Raw genomic sequence first — 23,514 nt, 5'->3', positions numbered from 1 at the left:
CGTCTGGCCTTAGGGGGAATTTCAAGCGAGAATGTTGCTGCATGGTCTCACCCCACTCCATTCATGGCCACTGGGTGATTCAACTGGTTCCTTGACAAGTTCTCTGGCCCACATCTCACGGGAACTCCTCCCTGGGTATTGCTGTCCATGGAACTGGATGGCATGATGGCACCTGGGGCTGGTGAGAAGGACAAGCAAAACATGTTTTCAATCTTGTGTTTTTCACCTGGACAGCATCTCTCACCCGCATGGCCCCAGGGCCAGGAGGGCTCTGCATTTCTCCAGGGAGTCTGTAAGCAGTCAACTGCAAGAGCATGAAATGGCCCCTGCAGTCCACAGGCAACACACACTCTCTCTCTCACACACAGGCTGTACGCATGCGCCTGCCTGCCCCTGCCTGTTCCCGACCCTGCCTCTTGGTGCTTTGCTGCGCAAACTCCCAGATGCTTCCTCTGCTGTTTCTCCTTCTTATCCTGCAGCTTCCCTGCCTTGTGTGCCAGCTGCAAGACCTCGACTGCTTTAACGTCAATGACCGCCGGAATTCCAAGGATGGAGACGTGTTGCTCACTGCTTTCTTACCCATGTGTGTATACTCCAAAACCAAGACCCCCTTCTATCATGAAGACCACCTCAATTTCAAAGGGTAAGCCTCCATTGAGTCTTCTGCTTTTTTCCCCTCAGAGGTCCAGGTGGTTACCTGTCAGGTCCCTGCAGGTGGTGAGATCAATCTAGCAGGTGTGCCTGTGTGGGCTATGTCCGGCCTCCTGCTCGGAGTCATGGCGACCTCAGCTGGGGTCTCATGAACTCAGTGCCTCTTGGTCTATTCTCTGAGGTGTTGAGTAAACAGCTCTGTGTGGTCCAGGGGGAACAGCAATGCTGGTTATGCCTCCTGGCCTCTGCAGTCCAAGGACCTCAGCCCAGGGCTCTTCCAGCTCTGCGTTGGCACCCACAGGCTGTTAGTCACCCAGCTCCTCCACGCAGGATGTACCACTTTTCTGCTCAGTGCTACAGACTGAAGAACTCACTCTGGGTTACTTTGGGGAACAAAAGCTATTTGCTTGGGTGGTGGCTGGGAGCAGACCTGGGCGGTGGGGATGTTGGTGCTGGCTGGTGTGCTCGTAGCCCCTGCCATCTTTTTTGTCTAGGGAAACAATGGGTTCACTGTTGTGAGTGAACTCAGAGCCACGGAGAGCCCAACACACCCAGGAACAATGAGTGAAATGAGCAAGAAATGGCCGTGACCCTCGCTTTTCACAGCAGCACAGCTTGGGGACAATTTCCCCAAGAGGAGGGTTTGCACATTCTGAGGGAGCAGCTGATATTTTTCCTGCTGCAGGATACCTGTCTACTCCAGTGGCAGGTGGACCTCCACCTCTGCCAGCCAAAACACTGAGCTGTGTTTATGGAGGGAGGAATGCAGGGGGCTTACCTTCATGGAGCAGAGTGGGTGCCGAACACTGCAACACATCCTGAAACCATCTCCTCAGGCCATGTGCACTCAGGGTGGACAGCAGAATTCTCCCTGACCACAGGGTCATCTCAGGCACCAGGACACTGAATCCCCTCACAACTTGCTTTGGGAAGAAGGCGTGCTTGGTGGCTGGCAGTCATGGATTGCACTGTATACTCCTCTACTGATTAACCAATGCCCAGTGTGGCTCAGTGTCTGTTGTGTGTCGGATCTGAACTAGGAATACCCTAGGTTTTGGTGGCATTTTCTAACAGCAAAGATAAGTGAGATGTCTCTATATCCAGTCCTGTGGGAATTCTCAGTTTCTTGTTTTCAAGGCAGAAGTACCAATTCCTCCATTATTGTGTGAAAAGTAGACTCAGGGCCAATACGTACAGTCATACAGGCACACGCACATCAAATTCTCACGGTGTGGCTGTATCCTGCATTTGTCTGGATTCCTGTATATTCTGATCTGTTTCCTGGAACTTTGCCTTCACAGTTTATGTTGGATGACTGAGATAGTAGGGGTGCAGGCATCGGCCCTCTGATTTCAGGTTCTGTGGGTCTGTGTGGAGTCAGAGGCTGAGCACCTCCACGTGGAAGGGTGCCCCCGACAAACTGCTTCCTATTTCTCCTGATTGTCTTACGGTTATTTTGTTTTTGTTTTCTTTGAAAGACAACATTTATTATTAAGAGAAGAGAGAGAGAGATGAATTACTCCCCAGATGGCCACAATGCCCAGAGCTAATCTGATGCCAAGCTTGAAGCCACAAGCTTCTTATTTATTTCCCAAGTGGGTATGGGGTCGCAAGGGTGTGAGCCAAAAAGCACTGCTGAATTCCAGGGCAATCCTCAGTGGCGGGGATAGTCATGCCTGTCGTGTAGTTGGCTTTAGATATCAAACCAGAGAATGGGAAAAGCAGCTGTTTCCCGGTAGGACCAGATGTTCATTCGGAGTGAAGATCAGCTCTTTGCACGCAGCCTCATACCAGCAGACCATAGTGTAGCCAAGCCACAGAGATCCATTTTGCAGAACTGTGGAAGGTTCCACAACTAGGCTGTGTGCTGTGGGGAGGGCGGTCCTTACGCTGTGTGCTCAGCGTTTAGAGGCATGCAGCATGGACAGTTCCTACACTGTCACGTGGACAATTAGGTCCATTGCAAGGAGACCCACAAAAATGACCTCCTGACAGCCAAACCACCTCCCATGACATCAACTGATCTTCCACAGAGAGTAGTGTGTGACCATGGCTGGGACAGCCCTGGAGTTCCCAAGTCCCAGAAGCGGTCACGATGACAATCATGGCCATCATGTCCATCAGAGTGACCGTGATCACCATTGCCTGGGTATCTTGTCCCCAAGAATGTGATGACCATCAGGGTGGGCCTTTCCTTCATCTTAGCCCTTCTGTCCTGTGTGCAGCTTTCAGTCCAAGAACTTCCAGCACATGCTGGCCCTGATGTTTGCTGTCGAGGAGATCAACAAGAACCCCCACCTCCTGCCCAATATCACTCTAGGATTTGATCTCTTCAATGTCATGCACAGTGATATGAGGATACTGAAGAATCCACTCAGGTGGCTGACAGGGCTGGACAGAGGCATCCCTAACTACACATGCGGAAGAGGGGCCGAGGCTGTGGCGGTCATATCTGAGGCTGGAATTTTAGTCCAGATGGGAACGCTGCTGGAACTGTACAGGATCCCACAGGTGAGGGTACCTGGGAAGGGGAGAGAACAAATAACATTTCCTTTTGATGAATTTTTCAGAACGCTGGGTGGCATGGGATGGGGTACACACCTTGGCCACACTGGGTGCTCTGAGCAGGAGTGTGCAGGGTGCCCAGGATCCTCTCAGGCAGCACAGAGCCCAACTGAGAAGGAGCTAGGGGGCTTCTCTGGATGTATGTTTCTTAAGGACGATGACCCAGAAATGTCTTGCGCAGACAGAAGATGGAAATTGAAATCTCAGCTTGATCCCACTCTGGGTACCACAGCACCTGGTAAAGAGAGGTGGTGTCTTCCAGCAGTGCCGTCACTCACGTGTTGTGCGATTTCCCCTCCCCAGCTCGCATTCGGCCCTCTGGACCCTCTTCTGAGTGACAGCAGCCAGTTCCCCTCCGTCTATCAGATGGCCTCAAAGGACACTTCTCTGGCCCTCGCCATGGTCTCCCTGATGCTGCACTTTGGCTGGACGTGGGTGGGGCTGGTTGTCTCGGATGACCAGGAGGGTGTGGCGTTCCTGTCCGATCTGAGAGCAGAGATGCAGGAGCTTGGCCTCTGCCTGGCCTTTGTGGAGTTGGTCCTAGTCAAACAGAACTCAGTTTTCTATGTACTTATGGAACAACAAGCCCGCATCATGACATCAGCAGCAAATGTGGTTGTTCTTTTCGGTGACCCAGCCTCGTTTATGAACTTGAACATTATGCTGATGAGATCTCTGATAACATGGAAGGTCTGGGTCACCACCTCCCACTGGGACATTGCCACCAACTCGCGCTGGGACTTTCCCGCTAGTGAGCATAACTTCCTGCTACACTCCTTCCACGGGACTCTCATCTTCTCCCAGCAGCACAGAGAGATCGCTGGATTCCGCCACTTCTTGCGGACAGCAAGCCCTTCCAAGTACCCAGAAGACATTTACCTAGCCCTGTTCTGGTCTCTGGTCTTCCGCTGCTCACTTTCCAATGCTGATTGCAGGACACTTCAGGGTTGTCCCACAAATGCCTCCCTCGAGTGGCTGACATGGGAGAAATTTGACATGACGCTGAGCGAAGGGAGCTACCACATCTACAACGCGGTGCACGCCGTGGCCCACTCTTTGCACAAGATGCTTCAGCACATGTCAGAAGAGCAGCCGCCAGGGCCAGGGGGGAAGGCCATGATTCCCCACTGGCAGGTATGCTATGCTTTGGCCTGACGAGTGCTCCAGCTGACATGTTTTGCTGGGGTGCTCCTGCATGTGGGAGAATCCCCTTGCAGAGGACCCTGGCTCTAACCGACAAGTAAACCCTGCAGGTATACAATGGGAGGTACAGGAACGCAGGGGTTTCCATCACTAGCCATGTACCATGGACCAAAGGGAAGGTGTTGGATCAGTACCAGGCCTTTGGCTCAAAGAGCTCGGCTTCTGGTCGACTCAGTGTTGATGTTATAGGTCCCTGGATTCAAGCACGAGTTGCTCATATTCGGCAGTCCAGGACTGAGCTCTGTCCATGCCCAGTCAATCTCAAGATTCTAGCTCCCAGCAGGCAGGAATGCCCATCTTACCATCTGCTCACGTTGGGTGGTCGAGCGCTTCCTTCTCCTGGTCTGTGCCATGCACAGGTGCATTGAGCAAATAGGCCCAGGTGGAGAGTTTAGACTTCACAGTTGAGAAGTGTTGAACCTCCCATCTGCTGCTGTGGGACGGGCCACGTCTTTGTCATGTCGTCTTTGTTTGACTGGGGGCTGAAATGATTGGCTGGGATTCTCTGTGTTCTTTCCTCTTGTGCTGTGGTTCCCCAGGGAGGCAGTGGTCCAAGACAGGGATGAGCTGCTTGGATCTTGCGTCTTCACGTGTGGTCCTCTTTAACACGGACAATGTGTTTCTTACAGCTGCTGCACTCCTTTCTCCAAAGCCTCCAATTCACCAATCCCGCTGGTGATCACGTAAACTTGGACCAGAAGAGAAAGCCGGCTGCAACATATGACATTCTCAACTTCTGGAATTTTCCCCAAGGACTTGGCCATAAGGTGAAAGTGGGACACTTCTCCCCCTACGATCCACCAGGCCAACAGCTGTCTCTCTCTGAGGAGCTCATAGAGTGGGCCACGGGGATCACACAGGTGAGTTCATCATGTGGCTCCTTCCACAAACTCTGACACCGTTAGGATGCAACACTTTGCCCCATGGCATCGCCAATCCCCTGAGGGGCCTTAAACCACTCCCTCTTCCACTCAAATCTTTTCCAATGTTCACAACCTCTGAAGGTTGGAAAGCATACGCCACTGTTCCCTGTAGGTTTTGAATCTATCTCCCGGCCTCCAGACATACAGAACATGGCATACATTCAGGACACTAGAAATCAGCTATGCATCATTGAAATGTGTAGGTCTCCCAAACGCTAAATCAGTCTCCTGGGGATGTTTTTCTGACCAGCCCCACCCGTGACCAACAGATGCACCCTTTTCCACAGATCCCACGCTCAGTGTGCAGCCCCAGCTGTGGCCCTGGGTTCAGGGTGACCGCCCGGGCAGGAGAGCCCATCTGCTGTTTTGACTGCACCCGCTGTCCAGACAATGGCATTGCCAATGCGACTGGTAAGCGTGTGTGTTTCTCAGGAATACATTCTACACCTGTCTTTGCTGTTCTTGCACTTGCCCCAAAGAAATACGAAGACTTGGGATACCACTCCAGAAAAAAATTCTTGCTGCTTTCAGAAAGTAATTAATTGACATAATTAGGACTAATCTTCCTAATCAAGGAGCTCTCCCTGCTGCAGTGTTCTTGTGTTACCAAGAACATGCAGAAGAGATTGTAGACTCTGTCCAAGGTTTCTTCACTTTCTCTCACGTTCACATCCTATCTCTAGGGTCTTTGTTGAGTGTGCTCTCACTGATCTACTTTGCCAGGTACACTTAGTGCTTGGATGCTCTGTCTGCCCCTTCCATATGTGATGTTCTGTTCCTGTTTTATGTCACGCTTCACCCTCCATGTCACTCGCATCAGCCTTCCTGTGTCATTCAATCTCTGCTGCCTGTTCTCTTACAGGGTTAGTAACGAGAAAGTGTAGGGTATAGTTATCAACCAGCAAGAACTCAATCAGTAGACCTCTTGGAATTCTGAGAGCACACAGTGTTCTCATCAGCACACGGGATACCTAGGGGGATAACGGGATGGCTGTTTCTCACACAATTGGGGAAGTGGGCATGATTAATTGCCACTCCTCCCTAAACCTTCTTCGGAATGCCTTGTCTCCAACAACAACTAGGGCCCATTCTCCAAGACAGGCTCAGGGAGGGGCCTGTGAACCACACAGAACTAAATAGAAGTGGGATGAAGGCATCTCTCCTTTCTCACCAGATATGGACCAGTGTGTGACCTGTCCTGGCCACCAGTATGCCAATGCAGAGCGTGACCGATGCCTGGACAAGCAAGTGAGCTTCCTGGCTGTTGAAGGTCCCCTAGGAATGACCCTGGCCTGCATAGCTCTGTCCCTCTCTCTCCTCACAGCTGTCATCCTTGGGGTCTTTGTGAAGCACCAAGACACACCCATTGTCAAGGCCAACAACCACACCCTCAGCTACATGCTGCTCATCTCACTCCTCCTCTGCTTCCTCTGCTCCTTCCTCTTCATTGGCCGTCCCAACACAGCCACCTGCCTCCTAAGACAAATCACGTTTGCCCTGGTGTTCACACTGGCTGTTTCTGCCGTGCTGGCCAAAACCATCACTGTGGTTCTGGCCTTCAAGGCCATGAAACCTGGAAGGACCATGAGGCGATTGCTGGTGTCAGGAGCCCCAAACGCTGTCATTCCCATCTGCTTCCTCATCCAACTGACTCTCTGTGGCATCTGGCTGGCAACATCTCCTCCCTTTGTGGACACAGATGCACACTCTGAGCATGGACACATCATCCTCTTGTGCAACGAGGGCTCCATCACTGCCTTCTACTGTGTGCTGGGCTTCCTGGGCTCGTTGGCCCTGGGCACCTTCACTGTGGCTTTCCTTGCCAGGAACCTGCCTGACACCTTCAATGAAGCCAAGTTCCTGACGTTCAGCATGCTGGTGTTCTGCAGTGTGTGGGTGACCTTCCTGCCTGTGTACCACAGCACCAAGGGGAAGGTCATGGTGGCCGTGGAGGTCTTCTCCATCTTGGCCTCTGGTGCTGGTCTCCTGGGCTGCATCTTTGTCCCCAAATGCTACATCATTCTCCTTCAGCCAGGGAAGAACTGTCTTGAAGAATTCAGGAATACTCATTTCAAGAGCAGCTCTCCTAAGGCTGTCTCACAATTTTAGAATTGTAAACCAAAGTTGACACACCTCTGCCTCTGCTTCCTGTGAAAACGGGGGACAAATTTAAAGAAAACCAAGGAAGACTCCGCCCTCTGCTATTATCAGACCTCATGGAAAACAAAACAATTGGTTATCTGTGTTGTTTCCATGACTTCACTCTTGTGGATTATGCTGCTAGTATAGGGTTGGGGGTCACTCTATCACAACCCAAATGTGTGTCGAAATGTTCCCAACTGGAGACCATTATTGTCAATGAAGTAAGCCAATCTCAAAGGACACCTATCAAACGCTCTCTCTGGTATAAGGTAACCTTCGCACAAAATACAAAACCAATAAAAATATAGGCAAATATAAACACACACACACATACACACATATACACATAGGTTCTCCTAGATGAACTGTCTAATGGAGACTAACATACCAGAAAGTGAACATATATTGCGGTAGGCATCTCTACTTTCAAATGAAAGGATTCCTAATGAAACTGTTAGATACACCTTGAAAATATAACACAAGATTTATGGCTGCAGTTCCACACTACAGTTAAAGTGAAGGATGCTGGACTTGGGACTGTTACTGAAGAACTATACTATTGTAATAATATGGGGGCAATAGTGTGATATGAACTAAGGGGAGGGAGGAAGGAGGGGGTGAAGGAAGGGTGTTTATACCTATAAAAAAGCATCGTGAAAAAGAATAAATTAAAAAATAGCAAAAAAAAAAATTAGAAACGCATTGGTCCAGTAGACATGGGATAACCGCAGCCACAGCCATTTGGTTTGTGTAAAATATTATGTTGCTCTTTGTTTATTACATTCTGTGAGTTTCTGGTTATGTCGGGGCTTTTAATTGATCAGGTAGATGCTCTGCCGGCTCTCCCTTCAGACCAGAGATGGTCTCCCCAAGAAGCCATTGAACTTATCTGGACAATAAGATGCTGGACTCTATGCTTGGTAGATGCTTGCAATGAAAGAATCTCAACTGAACTGGAACTGTGGTAATGCAGCAAGGTGGAGGAATCCACCATGGGGGAGCTTTGGGAGGGGTTGGGGGAATCCCAGAGCCTATGAAACTGTGTCACATAATGCAATGTAATTAATAAAAAAACCCCACAAAAATAGAAATCTTTACTAATATTTTTTTATCCATTTTATTGTATTGTTGTTGACAATCTTTACATAGTTAACTATAGTTGAAGGAAAAACAAGAAAAAGAAAAAAAAAAAGGTTCAGGGGGATAGGGAGGTGAGCAATGCTATTATGTCCATATTGTTTCCATCATGTATCTGAGGTAAAGGGGGATATTGAGGGAGAAGCCCCACCTGGTTTCCCGCCCACCCCAAGTCCCGGATGTGGGGCATGCTCTGAGATATGTGCTCAAGTGGAGTTAATAGTTCTCCAGTTATGAGTCACTGCCAGTTTCGCTCGATGAGGTGGTCCACTGATTGATATGGTCCATCATGAAGTCTCCATTTGTCCCATATTTCGCTGCCAACATGTAGCTGAGATGAATGATTGTCCTATTCTGTCTTCTGTCTTTTCTTGGTTAGAATTCTGAGTCCAGCAGTTCAAGTGGGGAGATCTCCAAAGATACTTTGAGGTATTCCCAGATTAGTTTCTTGTGTGTTCTAGCAAGCACAGGGCCCGGCACAGTCCATCACCCTGATCAGCTGGTGGTTGCAATTGCTGTGTTGGTTCTGTTTTCAGTCCCGAGTTGCACTGGAACCAATGGGTGTTGCAGTCCAGTCTGGTTCGGCCCTTACATCAACCAGTGGGAGCTGCAGCCTAGTTGGGGCGACCCACAATAACCCCCACCAGACCGCCCCCTACCCTGGTTTGCCAGTATGTGTAGCAGAAGACCAATCTGTCCCCCATCCCATTTGGCTCTGGTACTTGTCAATGGGTATTAAAGCTTAGTTTTATCTAACCAACTCAACCATCCAGCCCTCACAGATATTGTTGAGTGCCTCTCTATCTAGCCATCCCAGCCCCCGTCCTAGTTTTCATGCCCTCCCACGGGAATAGTGACCCAAGAAGGGGGAACCCACTTTTTCCCTCCCAGGTCTCTCTGTCCCGGTTTATGCACTCTTTAGGTGGTCCTGTGATTTGACTCGACAGAATTAGTCCCCACTGCCAGCTTCTGCCAGCTGATGCTGTGGCCCTGATCTAGTCCACATGCAGTGCACAGGTGTTGTAGCCTTGCTTAGTCGTGTCTGTCTCTATCCCAGCCCACGCTCTCCAGTGGGAGTGGCTGTCCAGCGAGGGGACCAGCCCCTTAACCCCCCCGCCAGCTCTGCCCCTCCCTTCCTGGATCTCACGTGTGCTGGATGGGTGCTGCTTTCATATCCAGTACAGGCAACCACGCCCTGGCGTTCCATAATGTGTACTGGTTTTGTCGCAACCAAACCCGGCCCATTCCACACTCTGTTCTGGTGATCGGATTTGCCAGAGGATGACATGAACTGATTCAGCCTGGTCTGCTCCTGACCCATGCCGAATGCATGCCAGTGGGAAACTTTCCATGGCCTATTCTGGGCTGTTTCCAGTCATGCTTCTTGCGCTTACCTGCAGGGACTGTGTCCTGCCAGAGGAGTTGCCCAGGCTCCTCCATCAGAACCCCTCCCAATGCCAGATTTTGCGCTTGCCAGGGGGTTCTTGAACCAACCCTACTCAGTTCACCTCCTGTCCTAGCAGGAACAGTGGCTTTTCCTGGCTGGCTTTCACCCCATTCTGACTCTTGTTGTTGGATGTTTCAGCCCAGCCATGGCTCGTCCATACCCACATACAGCTCACACATGGCTCAGAAGGGGATTGAGACCCAGCCCAGTCAGTCCCACATCTACCCTGTTTCTCCATAACACCAGATGGTGCTGGGATCTGAACCGGCCTGGTGCATCCAATCCCAGGCCACACTAGTGCCTCGGGTGACTGCAACTGTTTCCTAGATAGAACGCAGCCCCCATTCCAGCACATACACCCCTTGGTGGGAACCTCATCCCAGCTGTGGCATCCCATATTGGGACCGTTCCTAGCCATAAATCACGCACCTGCACGCGGTTGCTCCGAGGACCATTAGGTGCCAGCCTGCTAGACAAGCCGGAGCTTATCTTTTACTTGATAGGTGTTCAAAGCTCAGCATTATTAAGGGATTGGAAGTTCTTCAAAGGAAGAGTTACTGGCATTGGGAATCTTTAGGATTGAATCAGATCCCAGAAACAGTGGGGTCACTCTAGAGCTATCTCAGCAGCGATTCAGACGTCCAATACCCCAGAGCTCCCCGGCCAGGCCCAGCCCGCCATGAGCCATGGGCACATGGCGGACTGGGTTCGGGATCCGAGCTAGACGTCCTCTCCCGCAGCCCTCGGCTCGCCTCTGGCAGCCGGAGGTGTAATCCTGCAGGCCCAAGGTTGCGCCCCTCCCCAATCCCGTTCACCACCCAGTGAGGGTGGTGGGTGGGCCCCGGACATGCCCAGTCACGGAGGCCTCCCCCCTCGGCGTACTCACCCCGGAAGGAAGCAGGCCCCACACCCAGGCATGTCCGGGCCCAGCCCGCCATGAGCCATGGGCACATGGCGGGCTGGGTTCGGGATCCGAGCTAGACGTCCTCTCCCGCAGCCCTCGGCTCGCCTCTCTAATTATGTTATATACCCTAAAAAAGTTAAAATATTTTCCGTTATTCAAAATAAATTAATGTAAAAAGCCCCCCAAAATTAACACAAAAGTAAATTCTTATACGATCCAATTATTTTATTTGAAAATGTTTTAAAAATGTAATTGTAGCTTATTTTATTAAAAACTGACCAATACTGCATGGACCCTTAACAAACCATTCACTTTAGACATCTAGCCACATGGTCCCACATATACATACATTATGGACTTATTTGTGCTGCTGCTTAACATGTAGCTTGCACTGAATTATGGCAGAGAGAATGTAAATGGATCGGTGATTTAATCAAATGTCGTCTCTAGCCTTTCACCCACCAGTTTCAGAAAGTCTAACCATTCCTCTTGGGTTTCCTCAACCAAGTATCACGCTTCTTGGTGCGCCTTTTTTTTTTTTCTTTACTAAACATAGGGCATATGTAACCTTGACCCTCAGAAAGTTAAATTTATTTGGGTGTCTTACATGTAGCTCATAGCATGGAACAGGTCAAATGGAAATCAAAGAAAAGAAGTGCACCCCCAACGGTGCTAAACTGCCAATCTTGTAGACAACTTCTACAACTTAAATTTGTGGTAGCTTTTCTATTTTTCTTCCTGTGGTTGATTTTGTTTGATGGCTTTTCATTTAAGGGGACGTACAGTAACTGTGTATTAGAGACCATCGTCCTGAGATAGGAAGACGCAAAGCGACATGCATCCCTGCTTCCAAATCAATGATGGATTCCCAATGAAACTGTTAAATAGATCTTGACAGCAGGATGCTGGGCTCTCTGCCCTTGGCTATGCCTGGAATACAAGGATAGGATTAAATACCCGAATGATGGACGTATGACTGTTTGTGAAGGACTATACTACTGAAATAATATTGGGGACATCAGGGGGCGAATGGATCTGTGACGGATGAGGCATAATCCCAGAGCCTATGTAACTGCCTCATAAAAGAGTAATAAAAAGAAATAAAAACAAAATGATCTTTATGGAGAGAGCATCTTGAGCCTTGATGGTTGTTTCTACTTCTAGGAAAGTCTGAATTCTCTAGTTTATTTACTTGCTGAACATGATGATTCATGTTGCGCTAAGCTGTGACTATAAGGGAGAGTGAGAATACGTTTTTCAGAAATTAAGGCAAAAAGGAAGAAAGGAATGAGGGGAAATGAGCTAGGGAAAGACGGAAGGGAAGGCAGGATGGCGTCTTTGCGATTGTATCTGCCAAGTTTAATCAAAACTTACAAAGAGTTAAAAGGAAATAGTGTGTGTGTGTGTGTGTGTGTGTGTGTGTGTTCCTTGGGGGAAAAAATGTATTTCCTGGATCAAAATATACAGAACAATTCACACATTTCCTGAAAGCAAACATTGCTGTCTTCTTTGTTGAGCTATATTGAAACTAGACACAAAAGATGAAGCAAGTTGTGTGATTTATGGCTGAATTCCTCAAGTGGAAATTCATATTTATGAAGCTGGAACAAATAGAATAAAGCTTACTAATTGTTCTTTGAGCTCAGGCAAGCTGAAGCTCTGTTGTGTTCTGCTCAGGAGAGCACTCCCATATTTTTTTCTATTTACTATTTTTTTATTAATTACATTGTATTATGTGACACAGTTTCATAGGCTCTGGGATTCCCCCAACCCCTCTCAGTACCCTCCCCCCATGGTGGATTCCTCCACCTTGTTGCATTACCACAGTTCAAATTCAGTTGAGATTCTTTCATTGCAAGCATCTACCAAGCAGAGAGTCCAACATCTATAATTGTCCAGATACATTCAATGGTTTCTTAGGGAGATCATCTCTGGTCTGAAGGCAGAGCTGGCAGAATATCATCCTGATCAATTAAAAGCCCCAACATAACATCAATGACAATTTACAACATTATGGAATTAATTGTCATGGTATTGAGTAACCAATATGTTACAAGATGCAAGTTCTTAACCACATCCTGCGACTACTTCCTTGACATTTTGATTTTAGTTTATATACAACTAGCTTCTATATACCTTAAAATGGCTATAGGGTACTACTATTCATCTATCTCATGTCTATCCTCATTTTAGTATTTAGCAGTCCATAGCGTTGAAGCATAATTCTACTGAACTTGGCAGATTTTAGGATAGTCCAAACTGGCTTATAACTCTAGCAAGGCATATGTCAACAGTTGAGGTGTAGAACTGTTTTAGGAGGGGTGTGCAGGGAAATCTTCCATTCCCCGGTGAGGAGTAACTAATCTCTGTGTCCTACCCAGTAAGGTATATGTGAATCCACACTGACCGTTTCCTGTCTGGTTCTAAGCTTTCCTTGTTGTTCTCTGTCTATTCTGATTTTGTTTGTTTTGGGGGGGGCTCCGGAGCGACCCTGATGGTCATTGCCAGAGAGGGTGGGGATCCAAAGCTGGAACTAAGTAAGGACCAGAGAAAGCTCCTAGCAAATGGAGTGGACTGAGTTTGTCCCATTACCCTATAATAACTTAACCTCAGTAGGTCTTTCTGCCTATTGATGGGCTTCCGATGGGCTGCTATTCGGCTCCTTCTTAAGGCGCCACTTAGGAATGATCCCTCTGAGTAGACCAGAACCTGAGGACCAGATGGAGAAAGATCGGGACACAAGGGATGCAAGGCCAATGAAGCAATGCACACTTTATTGAACTCAACAGGGTATATATGTACTAGGCGGGTTACTTAGGCAACCACGGAAAGCCCCTCTAAAGGAAGCCAACAAGGAAATGAAGTTACAATCGCCAAAGGGGCAAAGGAACAAACGTGTTTTTCCGGAACGGATTCTAACAATCACACAAATTAACTGAGGAAGGGTTTACGATCGACTCCATGCAATTAATGAGAAAGGAGGCACAGACAGGCGCTGCTCATTCCCAGCCATGCTTGGCCAGTGAGGCAGCCACAGTCCCACGCAGGGAGTCGGCTTCCTGCTAGCACCCTCAGTAACCTGAGAGTGTATGAGTTCTGGGATCCTAGGGCATCTGATGGAAGGGTTCAGAGGCGCACTTTCACACTACAGCCCACTCTTAGGTTGCCACATTGAATAGTATGATTTTTTTTTAAAGATTTATTTTTATGTTTATTACAAAGTCAGATATACTGAGAGGAGGAGAGACAGAGAGGAAGTGGAGCTGCCGGGATTAGAACCAGCGGCCATATGGGATCAAGGCGAGGACCTTAGCCACTAGGCCACACCGCTGAGCCCCGAATAGTATGATTTTACTTTTATTTTTTAATATATACTTTTTACTTTTAAAATTCTTTTAAAAAGACATTTTCAATAAAATACTTTCATTTATGTAGAGTATATGACAATTGATATTGCGTTATAAAACGTTAACCACAACATATTAGTCACATGCTTAGCACTCACATAACTCACTAACCATTTTATTCAACAAATAAAAAATTAGAGAATTCACAGATTCCCAGGAGTAGAAACAACAGTAAAATCTCAGGATGCTCTTTGCATTTCTAGATTGGTTTTGTATTCACAATTTACTACGAGTATTAGGGGAAACACATGGTAATTGTCTTAGGGGAACTGGCTTGTCTCACTAAGCAAAACATTTTAAGGTGAGGAGCTAAACGGCAGCTATTTGTGATTGTCACAGAGCGAGATAAAGAGAGAGAGGACTCACCTGAGTCCAGCATGGTCTCTTGGGAAACTCCTGCAAGAACACGGCTTTGTGTCGTGGCCAGAGTCCCTCAGGGCGAGCAGGTGCTCAGAGGTCAGGGAGCTGCCTAATGAGCAGGTGCTGGGAGCTGTAAGTAGCTCCTCTGCTGTGGTCCCTCAGACTGTGCAACCTTGGTCTAGAAGCAGCCAGGTTGTGGCGTTTGGGGTCCTGAGTCTGGCCCAGGGACCAGCGCCTCCTTCCTTCCCTCTCTGTACCTGGGACAGGGCTTCAGTCTGCAGCATCCACCATCCAGGGAGGATTGTGGGCATCCATACAGATACGTTCCTGCTACAGTTCCCAGGCAGGTGAGCCCGGCAGACACAGCAGGAGGGGTCCCAGGCTGTGGACATAGAGAGCTTTCCCTTGGGTAACCCTCGAGCTGAACTAACCTAGCTAACTAACACCTTAGATAGCTCCGAAGTTCCTGACTGCTGTACTGAACTATTGAATACACTTTTTAGGGCAAAGGTGATGGCTGATGAAGAGATGAGGGCAAGAAAAGACCCATTCTGATAGAAATATGAGAGGGTTCAACTGCCCAGAGTAGATGTAGCCAACTTTGCACAGAGGAGGGGGAGTAGAGAAGGAATTTTGTGTGTGGACGGACATGGGGTGGAGTCAGCTTCCTGACTTCTCACATGACTCCTTGTTATCGTAGGAATGCAGTAACAAGAACTCTAACAAACCTGCTTTGGAGTTACTACATCCTCTGTGAGTTGGATACACCGAAGGCTTCCCATTCACTTGCATTTTCTGCACTAATCCAAAGCCAGGAGCCAGGAGCTTCTTCAGGATCTCCCACACAGGTGCAGAGTCCCAAGGCTTTGGGCTGTCCTCAACGGCTTTCCCAGGCCACAGGCAGGGAGGTGGATGGGAAGTGGAGCATCCAGGACATGAACTTACGCCCATATTGGATCTCGGTGCATGCAATTTATGCACTTTAGCCACTAGGCTACCACACCAGATCCTGTTCTTGTCTTTTTAATCTCCTTACCTACACAGATTGATCATAGAAACAGCTGTTTTTCTTCCAAGGAATCCTTCAATGCATACTCGGAGTATAGTTCAGTGCGATGAAAAATATGTTTAAAAGGTGAGTTGGTTATGGTACAACATGGCTGCTCCACAAGGCTCATCATACCTACGGGAGATCATCACAATTTGGACAACCCTCTATTCTGCAAAAACGATTGCACAAAGATAAGTGTGTCTGTTTTTGTGATTTCAGACTGAGAGTGTGAAGAAATGCTTAATTAGTGATCCGTTTGGGACTGACCAAAATAGGAACTGAACATCTCAACAGGTGGGAGCTACATTCTGAACGGGAAAACATCAGGTTTAGATGTCGGCTCTGCTGGTTCCATCTATTGTGTGTGAATATGATTCAGGTTTAAGCAATTCACCCTGGTAGTGACATGTACCACGTGAAACTGAGAAACCAAACTCAGCCTTCAGAATTCCTTCTTTTGGGATTCTCAGAGGACCCAGCACTCCAGCCGCTCATCTTTGAGTTATTCCTCTCCATGTACCTGGTCACTGTCAGTGGGAACCTGCTCATCATCCTGGCCATCTTCTCAGACCCACACCTCCACACGCCCATGTACTTCTTCCTTGCCAACCTGTCCTTGGTGGATGTCTGCTTCACCTCCACCAACATCCCCAAGATGCTGGACAACATCCAGACACACAGCAGAGCCATCACGTATGCTAGCTGCATCACACAGATGTTCTTCTCCGTAATCTTTGCAGGATTGGATGACTTTCTCCTGACTGTGATGGCCTATGACCGCTTTGTGGCCATCTGTCACCCCCTACACTACATGGTCATCATGAACCCCCGGCTCTGTGTGCAGCTCGTTCTGGTGTGCTGGACCATTAACATCCTGGATGGCGTCTTACACAGCTTACTGGTGCTGCGGCTGAGCTTCCGCACGCATGTGGAAATCCCACATTTCTTCTGTGAGTTGAATCAGGTGGTCCACAGAGCCTGTTCTGACACCTTTCTCAATGACCTCATGATGAATTTTGCAGCTGTGCTATTATTGGTTGGTCCCCTGTCTGGGATCCTGTATTCCTACTCCAAGATCGTCTCCTCCATCCGGGCCATCTCGTCAACTCAGGGCAAATATAAAGCCTTTTCCACCTGTGCCTCTCACCTCTCTGCCATCTCCCTCTTTTATGGCACAAGCTTAGGAGTGTACCTCAGTGCCAGTGCTGCCCCAAGTTCAGCCTCAACTGCAGCAGCCTCGGTGATGTACACCGTGGTCACCCCCATGCTGAACCCCTTCATCTACAGCCTGAGGAACAGCGACATGAAGAGGGCTCTAAAAAGACTGCTGTTCCATAAACGATAGTGGAACCCACAGTGTTGGGGCTGAGCAATGTCGGTATGTCTCAACTCCGGCTCAGACACGATGATGTATTCATCAGAGGAGGAAGCAGAGCTTGCTTATTCTGCTCCCTATGTAGGTTTCTTTCTTTCTTTTTTAATGATTAATCCTTCTGTGTGCTCTGCAAAGAATAGAACCATTTCATTGCTCCGCTCTGATCTCTGATAGTACACAATTTCTTTCTGATTTTGCCTTTTTCCCCCCCACACTTAGTTTCAACATTTTTGGTAGAAATAGGAGGGGTCTCAAAAAATCATGGAGAAATGGAAGCGAATGAGGAGGCAGTCTATGTGCTAAACAACTTCTAATTCCATGTGTTTTTTCTTACATTGTATAGACTGGTTTTTTGCATTCCTTTGTAACTACCGCCCACATTTGTCCTTTTATGGTTTGGGTAATTACAGTATGCACAATGCTCTCCAGTTGCACCAAATTTATTGCAAAAAGCTAAGACTTCATTCTTCTCATTGCTGGGTGGTATTCCGTTGCATAGAGGCCTATTCATGAAATGTCAATTAGCGTAACAGTTACACATCTCCTTAAACGGCATGGGTTAAGCGTGCAGGATTGAAGTTAACATTTCTCGTGATACAATTTCCTGTCACATAACATCCTATGGCACTATTGAATGTTCCCCTTCTTGGCTTAGTAGTTTATTTTTCAGGTACCATGCATGTGAGAATCATTATAGTAAAAGGACCAGGTGTTCTATTCCAGCCACATCAACGAGACACCTATTCTGTGCTCGTCTTACAATGTGTTAGCTATTACAAAATGCACACGCAAAAAAACCCACAATGCATAAGAGTGAAACTGGCATGCTGCGATTGGACTATTTTATTAACCCTTGTCTATACGCCTGGACAGCAGTAGACTTTCTGGTTTACACATTTGAAATCCCATTACCGTAAGCAATTAAAGAAGGAACGGAGTGAAGGAGAGATTGAAGGAGGAAAGTATGACAATTTATTAAAATTTTATTTATGAAGTGCCTGAAACCTGTTCTGTTTATCACTCTAAAAAATTAAATATAAAATTATGAAAGGTCATAAGAACATTCCTATCCATTTGTTAAACTCATGGACTACAATGTTGCTGTCCTTGGTGCTGGGGAAGAAATTTTTGTGAAAACACCTGTCTCTTGGTTGGAGCTTTGAGAATGATTCCTCCTCCTAGTAGGACGGCAGATTATCAGAAACCTGTCTTTATTGTAATTCTTCCAACGAGGCTTCTGGAAGGGAGAGTCAATTTATGGTTGCTTACAAACACTTTCAGATGACATGTAACGGTGCTTAGTAAGACTTAAAAATACCCATGCGAAAAATGCAATGAAAGTTCATTGTAACGGAGGTGAAACAGATAAGGAATTCATCGACATAGATTTCTGCGTTAAAAAAAAGCTATATTGCTCACACGTCAGATCTCTAGAAAGCCCATGCTGTTTCTGAAACCAGTATTAGAACCTTCATGATAATATGACCCAGCAGGTTCAGCTGATGTTGGTGACACCATGGTTCCACATGGAAGCGACTGTCTGAGTCCCAGATGCTCTACTTCTAATTCATTCCTGGAGAATGCTTCTGGGAAGGCTGCAGATGGGTGTGGATTCCTGTCACCCGACTAGGAGACCAGGATGAAGCTCCTGGCTTCATGGAAGCCCAGCCCTGGCTATCACGACCCATTGGGAGTGAGCCAGCTGCTGGGAGGTCTCTCCCTCTCTCTCACTCCCTTCCTCTCACTTCCTCTGTCCTTCAAATAATTTTCTTTGGAAATATGACACAAAGCAAGTTAGACGTTCCTTCTCTGACAGTGCTGCTCCTTTACATTGGCGACTCAACCATATTATTTCTCATCCTTCATTTTTGATACCCGTGGACATTTCAGAAGCCCTTTTAGGTAGCCTAATATTACTTCAAGATTTTTGCAAAATCCTACTTTCCTTTATCAAAAGGCAGCTGGCAGAGGCTGACCCTGGGGCCTAATTCTGTCAAGTTAAACCATAGAACCACCTGCAAAGAGCATGATTGATTTGGGATGGCTAGACAGAACAGCACCCGCCCAGCACATGTGTGGGCTGGAAAGTAGGGCCTGTTGGGTTGAACTAGGCTTCAATGCCCATTAACATGTATAAAAAAATGAATGGGATGTGGGGGAGACTGGACCAGTCTGCTGTATGTACTGGCAAGCATGGTAACCATGGTAGGGGGCGGGCCGTGAGGGGCTAATTGGGAATCGCCCTGACTAGGCTACAGCGCCCACTGGTTTGTAAGAGGGCCCAACGTGTGCTAGGCAGAATCAGACACACAGAGCCGGGGGTTCGTAATGGCTGTATAGTGCAAGGGGTGACAGATGGCCACAAACCGGTCATAGGCCATCACAATCCAGAGAAAGTTGTCCAGCGATACAAAGAAGGTGAAGAAAAACATCTGTGTGAGGCAGCCGGCACAGCTGATGGCTCTGCTGTGTGTCTGGATGTTCACCAGCATCTTGGGGACGGTGGTGGAGGTGAAGCAGATGTCCACCAAGGACAGGTTGGCCAGGAAGAAGTACATGGGCGTGTGGAGGTGTGGGTCAGAGAGGATGGCCAGGACGATGAGCAGGTTCCCACTGACAGTGACCAGGTACATGGACAGGAACAGCCCGAAGATGAGAGGCTGCATTGTCAAGTCCTCTGAAAGTCCCAGCAGAAGGAATTCCACAACCCATGTGTGGTTTCCTGGTTCCATGATGTCGATGGGGCTATAAATGAGAGAGAACGGGACCGGGGTGAGCGCTAGTTACCATGCAGAAACACCATCATTTGTGTTTTTCAGATCAGTCTGGATGCCACCAGAATGCCTCTGTTCTCTGGTGTCGAATTCCTCTCCGATGAGCCTCCCTTCCTCAGGAGGCTGTGCACCCTGTAGCTACAATGAGATCTGCTCATGCGCTTGAGGATGAATATTGGTCACTCATCGTGTTCCAGGCACTCCCTAAGAGTGAGGACTTTGAGACTAAATGTAGGCAAAGACAAATCATGCAACACATCACATCACACTGATGTGTGTATGCTGGGAAGGAAGGCAACAAGCTTTAAAACACACGAGTAGATAATGTTGTACTACTCACATCTCAGGGTCAGGCCAGCCCAGCAAACAATGTGGCATTGGGACAAAGATCAAGATCTCAAGGAACATAAAGGTGTGCCTGGCAAGGGATGTGTGCCATGCAGTGGCCCTGTGGAGGGGCTCATTATGGATGCGTACGGCCACTGTGTAAGACATTGACAACAGGAATGAGCAATCAAGGAAGAGTCTGAGAGCGAGATCGGGGAATATTGAGGCAGGCGGTAGGCTCATCCCCCTGACACTTCAAGATGGAGGGAGTCCTTCTGTCCAACGTCACTGCATTTGATCTTTCCCTGATGAGCTGCAAAGGCCTCCCTTGAAGTAAAAAGGCTACTGCTCTATGTCCACCTGCGCTTGTGTGTTTTGGCTACTGATTATGTGTGATATTTGAGGACACTTGTGCTCTTGACTTACAACGTACCCATCTTCACCTAAAAGTATCATGAAGTCAAAAATACACGGATAAGAGATGAGCTTCTGAGCACAGCTTTAGCAGCATGTATTGGTAGTTGGGGAGTGCACAGCCCTGTGGGATCCATGGCTCACGGCCCACTGCCCACAAGTGAGAGAAATCGCAAGCTGGTGAAACAGTTGGTATTCAAAGCACAGTCTGGGTTTTTCAGCATGAGAAAGTCAGTAGTCATGACCTTGAACCAGTGCAAGCGGAGACTGTGTGATGAACACCATAGTTTTCTTCCTGTGGCATGAACGCTCTACCCATCCCAGTCACATCCTTGGAGAGGAGGGCTGTTACTGTCACTCTAACTGTCCCTATGGAATACACACAGCACTCATAACTTCAGCTTGTGACTCATTTCTATATGTCCATTTGCTGCCCTGAGCTAGAAGAAAATTTTTTTTAATGCCCAATACATGTAGAGCTGTCCCCAACAGGGATTTGACAAGATCAATTACCCCTTGAGAATTCATTACAAGAACCTGCCCTGGTTCTGGCAATGCACCTGTTCCGATCATAGCTCTTAGATGCCCTGCACAACTATGGCTGAAGGTTAAACTCAAGGATCCAATAGACCAAAATGATGATAACCCAGCAGTGTTGAGAAACATTCCGGATGAACCTGCTCTGTGTTGCCCCATTACACTCCACGGCCTCTCTCTGCGGAATTCCCACCTGCACCTGCCGCTGCCGCTGCCCTCTGGGACATCTTTGCTTCTTTTTCTTTGGTCGTCTTCCCAATGGTCCAAACCAACACACCTTTCCTCTATTTGGCGACGTTCGGCTTCCCAAGATGACACTTCTTTCTAAAGGTAATTTATTTGAAAGAGAAAGAAAAAGAGACAAGAAAGATCTTCAATGTTCTGGGTCGCTCCCCGGGTGCTCCCTCTGCCCAGGACTGGGCCAGGTTGAAACCAGAAGCCAAGAACTTTCCACGTCCCCCATGTGGGTAGTGCCAAGTGCGTGGGCCGTCTTCTCTTGCTTTTCCCGGGACGTGAGCAAGGAGCACGAGATACTGGCATTGCAGGTGGCCTTACCACAACACTGGCCCCTCAGGACAACATTTTAAAATACCCGGGCAAGTGCATCTTACAGCCAAGAACTGTAGCATCCGTTGCTTTATATAAAGGGGAATCAACCTGTTTTGTTCACTTCTTTGCGGAAAAGAACATTTGCTTCTGGGCATGGCAAGGACTGTGTTTCTATTTCAAATGGGTGCTTTGGAAACTCAAGGATCTTAGTTAAAAAACACTCTCAGGGCCCAGCGTGATAGCCTAGTGGTTAGACTCCTCACCTTGCACACGCTGGGACCCCATACGGGCACCAGTTCATGTCCCGGCTGCTCCACTTCCCATCCAGCTCCCTGCTTGTGACCTGGGAAAGCAGTGGAGGACGACCCAAAGCCTTGGGGACCCTGCACCCCTGTGGGAGACCCAGAAAGAAGCTCCTGGCTCCTGGCTTCACATGGGCTCAGCTCTGGCCGTTGTGGCCACTTGGGGAGTGAATCAATAGATCGAAGATCTGTATTACCTTCACTCTGTACATCTGACATTCCAATCAAAATAAACACATCTTTCAAAAAAAATAAATAAGAACCTGATGCCAGGATCCCATGTGAGGCAGATAGATTGCTGAACCTTCAAGAGGGAAGGAGAAGCCAAGAGTGAATCAACCTGAGGTTTCATTTGGTGTCTCGGGGAACCTACAAGCAGCAGGAGAGAATTCCTTTCCACGTAGAGTGATACTCCACAGGGAAGCCAGGAGTTCGGCTGCAGTAACAGGGAACTTGCGCCCCAGGGAGGAGCTCCCTGGAGCTGTACCTATTTCCTGCGCTGCTGTCAGCCTTGGGCTGGACAGAACCTGCTGACTACCTGCGGAGTCCCAAGGCTGGCTCAGGGACCGATGCTTCCCTCCTCCCGGCAGTCTTCTCAGATACGGAGCATCCGTCTCCATCCTCAGCCACCCAGGGAGGAATCCAGACCTCCACACACAGACCTTCCTCCCAGAGAACACACCCAGGTGAGCCCAGGTGAGTCAAGGTTAGAGAGAATGGAATCCTTAGAGTATCTGTTACATGGTAGAGTATCTGTTACGTGGTAGATATCACAGAATTTCAAGCTAAAGTATGTATCCGTTTCATGATGCCATGTAATTATGCGTAATGTACATTCTGTGAATGCTTGATACTCCGTTCCATCTCATTGACAACAGTTGTCCCTCAAACAACACGATTTTGCTTGTTCTGTTTCTGTCTCATGAGAAAGCTCGAGAACTCAAATCCACTGCGGGTGGAAAGGAGCTCGGAGTGTCTGGTCTCTGAGCATAAATTTGCGGTCCGATACAGCGGGCTCTAATGAAGTTGTATCTTCAAGACCTGTAGGATGTGGCGGGTTAACAGTGATAACAATGCATGCTGAGTTTCAGCCTCGCTATTTTTTTGAATGTTCTCTTCACAAAATCGATGTGTGTGGTGCTGTAGATGACACCATTGTTACTCGCTCATTTACAGTGGTCTGAAAACATCACGCCGTCTGCCAGAAACAGGCGCCCTGTTTGTAAGCGTACTGAACATCTCTGATTTGGTTACGGTTTTTAGTCCTTGCCTGTGGCGCTGTGGAACCATGATTGGTTTACTTTCTCCTTGCTATCTTTTTCACTTAAGGGGCACAAAACTTTTGATAAGAATGTAAAAGCACAAGAGCTGATTGAGTTCCACTGACAGCCAGGATTCGCTTCCCGCCTTGTTTGCAACTGAGTTCTAGTGCAGCGGAGCGGTCAG

At 48.1% G+C, this 23,514-nt stretch overlaps 2 protein-coding genes across 2 annotated transcripts; both read left to right on the top strand.

The window, feature by feature from the left end:
* The first annotated feature begins 2,746 nt into the window (after positions 1–2,746).
* LOC101534991 (vomeronasal type-2 receptor 116-like) lies at positions 2,747–7,451 on the top strand. Its single transcript, XM_058657655.1, has 6 exons — positions 2,747–2,800; positions 2,884–3,162; positions 3,520–4,350; positions 5,049–5,279; positions 5,630–5,753; positions 6,517–7,451. The coding sequence occupies exons 1-6, from the start codon at positions 2,747–2,749 to the stop codon at positions 7,449–7,451; spliced, it is 2,454 nt and encodes an 817-aa protein (XP_058513638.1).
* Positions 7,452–16,238: 8,787 nt separating this feature from the next.
* Positions 16,239–17,135, top strand: LOC101534501 (olfactory receptor 7A10-like). The gene has a single exon (XM_004595986.3). The coding sequence runs from the start codon at positions 16,305–16,307 to the stop codon at positions 17,133–17,135; it is 831 nt and encodes a 276-aa protein (XP_004596043.3). The 5' UTR covers positions 16,239–16,304.
* The last annotated feature ends 6,379 nt before the right edge of the window (positions 17,136–23,514 follow it).

The sequence above is a fragment of the Ochotona princeps genome, chromosome 33 (assembly GCF_030435755.1).
Source record: "Ochotona princeps isolate mOchPri1 chromosome 33, mOchPri1.hap1, whole genome shotgun sequence".
NCBI lineage: Eukaryota > Metazoa > Chordata > Mammalia > Lagomorpha > Ochotonidae > Ochotona > Ochotona princeps.
Note: the sequence above shows the minus strand (reverse complement) of the source record. Positions and strands in the feature narration are given on the sequence as shown.